The sequence below is a fragment of the Hyposmocoma kahamanoa genome, unplaced genomic scaffold (genome assembly GCF_003589595.1).
Source record: "Hyposmocoma kahamanoa isolate Upper Pololo Valley unplaced genomic scaffold, ASM358959v1 99879, whole genome shotgun sequence".
NCBI lineage: Eukaryota > Metazoa > Arthropoda > Insecta > Lepidoptera > Cosmopterigidae > Hyposmocoma > Hyposmocoma kahamanoa.
The window spans coordinates 424,225-431,170 of record NW_020656077.1 but is presented as its reverse complement, the minus strand read 5'-3'; the positions used below and the strand labels follow the sequence as shown (position 1 = coordinate 431,170).

The 6,946-nt window shown below is 35.3% G+C and overlaps 1 protein-coding gene across 2 annotated transcripts in view; it reads right to left on the bottom strand.

Annotated features, from left to right (window-relative positions):
- LOC113239357 (rho guanine nucleotide exchange factor 17) overlaps nucleotides 1-6,946 on the bottom strand; it is a 117,364-nt gene that overhangs the window by 22,119 nt on the left and 88,299 nt on the right. For both annotated transcript variants that reach the window (XM_026476329.1, XM_026476330.1), the window contains one exon: nucleotides 2,725-2,802. In XM_026476329.1, coding sequence (XP_026332114.1) covers nucleotides 2,725-2,802 — 78 coding nt within the window. The remainder of the gene's footprint in view (nucleotides 1-2,724; nucleotides 2,803-6,946) is intronic.

Sequence of the window (6,946 nt, the reverse complement as noted above, 5' to 3'; positions counted from 1 at the left end):
GTGTGTGTGTGTGTGTGTGTGTGTGTGTGTGTGTGTGTGTGTGTGTGTGTGTGTGTGTGTACATACAATAAATCGTAGCATAAGAAACAGTTAAATTGTTACACGATTTATAGCAGCAGTAAGAACTGCTTGCGAAAAGTTCGTCCAGAAAAGCACTGCCACTTTGCCTATTTCTAAGCAGAAATGTGAGTAATGATACGTTTCGGTTTTGAAGAGTAAGGATGCTGTAATTACAAGCACATGAGACTTGTCAACTTATGTTTCAAGGTAACGGACGCAGTGGCACTATCTCTCAGATCATTGCGATTTAAAGCACTGAGTGGCACTGGAATTGCTATGGACACGCGTGTCACATAAAACCGGACGCACGACTTGTACGTCTTTCACTTGGTCTCATAAAAATAACGTTAACTCCCTAAATTTACTATTTGTACAATAACGAAAACAAAATCAATTCAAAATATCTTTATCAACATTTAAAGAAACATCTACATATGTCTAATTATATCTGTCCTAGTTCTAATTTTCGCTTCATCAAATTTTGCCTATTATACATAGATACTTTTATACAAACGTTGAGGCGTGTTTGGCCCTTAAGGAATTTTCATTTAGGAAACATTGTTTTAATGTCTTTCTGTACTACGTTTTTTCAAATTACAAAGAGGGGAAAGAAACAGAATATTTATAAAATTATAAAAGATGGCTTCCCATGTTATAAGTATAAAACAATGATTGTGCCGTAAAAATTGTAGCCGATTAATGACAATAAAAATTAGCAAACAATCCAAATGTATAGTCACAGTGTTTGCCTATTCATACATTTTGTTAAGTGGTAAAGTTTTGATGCACCGAATCTGTGTGGAACTGTCTCAAGTTTGACAGGACCCTCTTCAAATGAAATAGAGCCGTGAATTCCTTTATAGATGTTAAAGATTTTCATGAAATCAATATCATTTTTCTTGCAAATGTCGGATTTAATAGGTTAAATATTGCTAATTGATAAAGATGATGCTTGAACTTCGTGATCAGTCACGTACCAGCAGTGTCTTGGAAAATCTCACAAGAGTTTCTGAGAAATCGATAACCGAGTGAGCGAGCTAATTGCGTAGTGTCGTGGTAAATCCACTCGGGACATAAACACCGCCTTGCTACTAGATTAAATTAGTGGAAAAAAACCATGCAAATATATAGAACCAGACGAAGGTGGCCGTTACATATCAATTGAGTTCGTTTCATTCAATAAACTAAATAGTTTTATTCTTTACAGCTTCCATGTAGTTTAAAGACTATTAAAAACTTTTCATGAATAACTACGGTTAGGTCATTACGTATTATAATAAAATCATTAAGTGATGTATGTGTTTAAAATGTAAAACGGTGTTAAATAATAATTATTCGTTTATGCGCTTAAAACATGGGTATACAAAAGAAGATGTACTAAGAGACAGCGCCTGTACAAATATAATAAAAATATGTTTCGCATATATTAAATTAAATAGCATGCAAATGTTTAATTATACAATATAATTTATAAAGTCATAGTCAATTCAACTATGACTTTATAAATTGGGAAGTTTTGCCCTAAGCGGGGATAAAAAGGTTTAATTTATAACTTCTATGCAAATATTATATCCAAAATCATTAAACCGAATTAATTAGTTAATCTAAAATCGCAGAGAGAAATCAGCACATGCTCATAACTCAGGTTGACAAGAGAGGGGTATGTTTTCGGGTAGGGGGAAGGTGCGGAACAATAAATAGTCCGACACACAAGGCAGAAAATTGAAGAGGAAAATTTACGCGTGAAAACGCGGCAACCAGGATTGGAAGACGAAGAAAAGCACAAATAAAATGTTTATAAAAAGGTAATACAATACATATGAATAAAACCGAAAACTGCCTTGTCAATACCGAAATAACGTGTATTGCAGGACTCTCTATTGAATATTTTAATAGAGAGTCCTACAATATCACTCTACACAGTTCTTCTCCGCTACTTAAACAAAATCGCAATTCTTTCCAGAGCGAGTCAATGTTACACGTGTACGAAGCTTTCTTGAACGTTAATCCCATATATGTATGTGTAGCTTGTTTTACAACAATTGTGATAAATCATACTTTTCGAGAACAGATGTAGGTAATGGTTCGGGTGTTACCATAATTATAAATAAGAAAATTATGTACGTTCATCTAAAACCTTGCTAGTTAACTTCTGACCGGGAGTAATTAAAAGTGGTTTGTACTTCACAACGTAACTCGAGAATTTCTCATTATACTTCAAAGTTAAGTCAATACTTGCCCGTCATAAATGAATTTATTCATGGAGTCTATGCCTGAATGAGGCTATTTCAGCCAGTTTATAGAGATCTTAACAGGGAAGAAAATGTACTCCAGGGGCTTCAGAAAGTGTTACTACAATGTAATTATAATTACAGGCCAATATCCTGTAGCAAAATAAGCAAGAGGTTTAAGAGCCTTTGTTATATATACCAGAAGTATTATGTGCTTTGTATGCCCGTGTGTGTACGCGAGTGTAGATGATTGCGTCTATGCGTGTGTGAGTGCGTGTGCGCGCGCGTGTGTGTGTTTGTGTGTGACTGCATGAGCGTATTTGTGTAGTGAGTATTAGTGTCTATTAACGTTCTATGTCACAGGCAGCTCGTTATATTTTAAAAATGTGTTATGTTGCTTCGATTTGAATTAAGAGCTTTTGTGAATACTCACCTTGACCAGTATCTCCAGAGCCTCCACATACGACATCTCCGTTTCATAAAGCTCCACCACCACGTGTGTTCTGGTGTCCTGAAATCAATAACATATTAACCCAATTGTCTAACAATGTCAACTGAACAATTTATTTTATAAAATATCGTTAGACAGATATATTCCCGGCTTGCGTATTTTAATCATTACAAACAAAATTCTTCTCATAGATGTTTATCTACACGTTATTGAACAAATCTTTTATAAGAGCGCCCCAAGTTAATTAAATCTCCCTTAATATACGGCCGGGTGAATTTTCCAGTAGCTAACAGCACTTGGACATAATTAATGGGGTATCGATCCGTCCGCATATATCGCGCCGAGGTCAACAACTGCTTTACTGATAACCGTCTGAAGTGTTCAAATCGAGATTTCAACACGTGCTCGCCCCTGTTCACTTTAAACTTCACATCACTCAATCTATCGCAGCTCATTATAAAAATTGAAGTCTAAATCAAATCACGAAGATTCGAAAAAATTTCCTACAACTTGATTAATGTTTCCGTAAAAGGTTCTTAAGTTATTTATGCGCAGTTAGACAATATTTATTGCCTCCGTAATGTTCATAATTTAATGTGCGTTTGTGTATGGAAATGTTGTTGTTGACTTTCCGTGTTAAGAAATTAACATCACGTAAGGGTTACATATATAAGAGTAAGTACTTTGTTAAAATTCGATTTTCTATACAAAAGAAGCATGCATGTGGACCTGTCCCGTACGTATGGAATTTCGAGGGACCATCCTTGTAATCTAAACGCACATCAAATAATGCGATCACAGGAATGCCAGTATTCTCGTCCAGTGCATCTGAACAATACTGGACATATTAGGACGGTACGTGTCAGACACGTATAACAATGGTGGGATAACATAATTCCGGGTGCAATCTAACTATATAATAAATACTAAATTTCCATTTTGAATGCGGCCAACTTACTTGACTGAGTCAAAACAAATACCACCTCTTCATATTTAAGTACCATATTATTTAGCCTTTAACGTTTTCTTGGACTTTAATGTTAAGTGCAGCTGTAAATCTTTGGATAATTGCCCTTGGAATTGGAAAAGTGAACTTGCTTCCCTGGAGATACCACTACATCTTCATTGTAGAATAACGCGTGAACATGTTTTAGCGTTATGTTTTTACTCATCATGTTCCACTACTGGACACGAGTAACTTCTCAGACGAGGTTTAAGCCATTGTCCGCCACGCTGGCCCAATGCGGAATGGGGCGTTCACACGTTTTTCGAGTATTGTTAACCTTCTTCGACGTTGTTTTCTACCGAAAAGCTCATGGTAAATGTCAAATTAAACTTCGCACATAAATTCCGAGAAACTCAGAGGTGCGAGACCGGATTCGAACCCACGACTCTCTGCTTGAGAGTCGGTAGGTCAAACCATTAGGCTACCACAGCAATTCTCAAAATACTAAAAATAATGAAATACAACGCGCAAATCCGAAAATCACATCCTCAAGGACATTTAAGTCTTTGTGAAGGTCGTTACCTTAACTTATTCATCATTGAAAAAATCAATCAATACTTTATTGCATTTTCTACAATATTTTACAGGGAGGTTGATATAATATTTAATAGATCATTGCAGACCCTGAATAGGACACAGCAAACTGGAGACGAGGACATACTTATAATAATAAATTGATCTTTTAAATCATAATCCTGAGTAAATTCTGAAACATTTATAACATAATAAAGTTAATTGTCTTCTTTTCCGTATTTCATTTGCATATAACTATGCAAAGTATAGTTTGTGAGAGGCGTGTATACCTATATGTATACGTTGCAATACGGGATGATTGCGTGCGTGTTCAGCTCTCGAGCCCAATTCCTGCGCATCGGCCTTGCCGTGATGAAAGCTTAAAGGAATGCGTGGGATGAACTTCCAACATGTTTTCAGATAAACGAAGTCTTTTTTGTTATTTTTTTCCTCATTGCAGTTACACAACTCTTAATTGTTTAAAAGTATATATATATAATGCACTATCATATATATCGATTTAGGTTTTCTATAATCAAAAAGTTTGGTAACAGAAATTAAACGTGATGCCTCCTGAAACTGAAAGTAAACCTATGGGAATACCTGAAATAATGTTCCTTTTTTTCGCATTTGTTTTGAGTTTTTTATAATGTTCTGCATTTTCCTATATTTGAACAGCGTTAACTGTCTCATATTATTTAACGCGGGAAGCTACATCGGCCGCCTTCGGGTAAAAGTATTTTAAGAGAAAAACAATTATCTTTAAAGTCTGGATATCCAATAATAAGTTCAAGGAAAATAAAAAATCATTCTATACCAGTGAATATTTAGGATCAAAATTAAAAAAGCTAAAGGCTTTTTTAAACATTCGAAGAGACTATTATTGAATACAATATATTAATCGCACCTAAGCGTGTTTCTACGAAACAATATCGTGAATTATAAGCAGCATTGTATTTTAGTCGACTAACTGATAGACACATGAAAACAAACACAACAATCAAAAGCTTTGAACTGTACTGGAATTCCATAAAATCAAACCTGTAAACGCTCTATTACTAATATTAGATTATTATACTAGTGATGGCATCGAGTATATAACCAGAAATAGAGACGAAATGTCATTTAATTTGTTTGAAAACTATTCTATATCATTACTGTGACAACTGCGCTCCGATTGGCTAGCCCGAGTTCGAAACAATTGACGGGTGTCGTCAATGGGTGTCGTCAACTGTTTCACTTCAAATGTCGATTTGTCGAACAGTTAACTTGAGCTTTGCTATAATGGACGAAAATTGCAAAATTACATATTTAATATTTAATTACCGATGAAATGTGATTCCGTTTGTTTTGTAATTAGACGTTTTGCTGTTTTTCCCACACCACCGAGTAGAACAGCACAGCATTGTTAGAGATATTATCTTTATTACAATAAATACAGAATATTTTTTGGAACATACGGAGACGTACACACAGGTCAGTAGTTGGCCTGTCTATATTTCAGTGCAAACGAGAGTTGATATTTATAAGAGCTGTATCGCTAATGTGTTACCAGGAATATATGGCCCTTATTTCGTCTCTATTTCTGGTTATATACTCGACGTTAAGATCGCACACATTACGCAAAACTCTCATTACTTCAGCATCACCCTCCTTTGATGCTTTTTCTGCTGCACCCAACACTCACTCACTAAACATTTTGAAAAGAAATATAAAAATTAAATCAATAACGTAATTTTAGCGTAAATTTTTAACGTAATTCCACTTTCATAAAAATTTACTCATAAAACACAGTGTCATTCATAAGTCATAAGTGTCATTTGATCTGATCTCATCGTTATGAAAGTCGTTGCTATGCATTGCTATGCAATAAATTTATAAGACTAAAACAGGAGAAAATCCGAAGGTGCTATGTCGATCGAATACCGTAGATGAAGTAACATATCCCAAACTAGCTACAATAAATTTGACCGTTTTGTAAAAATGTGTATGGTTTTGTATTACCATGATAAAAGTTACGAGTATTATTCTTTTTTCAATAATATCAAGTGGCGGGACAAACAAGTCGTGCGCCTGATGGTAAGCTACACGCCTATCCATAACAGTTGCAGTGCCACTCAGCTCTTTAAACCGCGAAGATCAGAGGCTCACTGCCACTGCGCCTCTCGCCCTGAGACATAAATTGACAAGTCCCATGGCCTGTAATTTCACCAATACCCATCTAAACCGGAACACAGTAATGCTGACATTACTGCTTGGTAGTAGAAATGGATAAGGTGACAGTACTTCCCTGGACGAACTCTTTCACAAGGAGCTCTACTGCTACTAAATCATTCATTAACCATTAATCATAAACTTCAAATTAAAAAACCTACTTCAGAAATGCTGAACATTGACAATATAACTTTTTGAAAGGAAAAAGTTGTTTTTGTAAATTTTAAAGTTTATTTAATGTCACGATGTTTGACCATCATGACTTTTCAACGCGAGAGTGAATAGGCATTATTTAGGTGTGCACGCTCCATCGTCGACCTCATCGTCACTTTCCATCAGATGAGATGGAGGTCAAATGCGCACTTATATATTTTTATATTTAAAAAATTTTTATTAAATTATTTTTGTGAGATTACTTCACTGTGATGGACAGGCGTGTCATAAAAACGAACCAACGTCTTCCAGCAAACC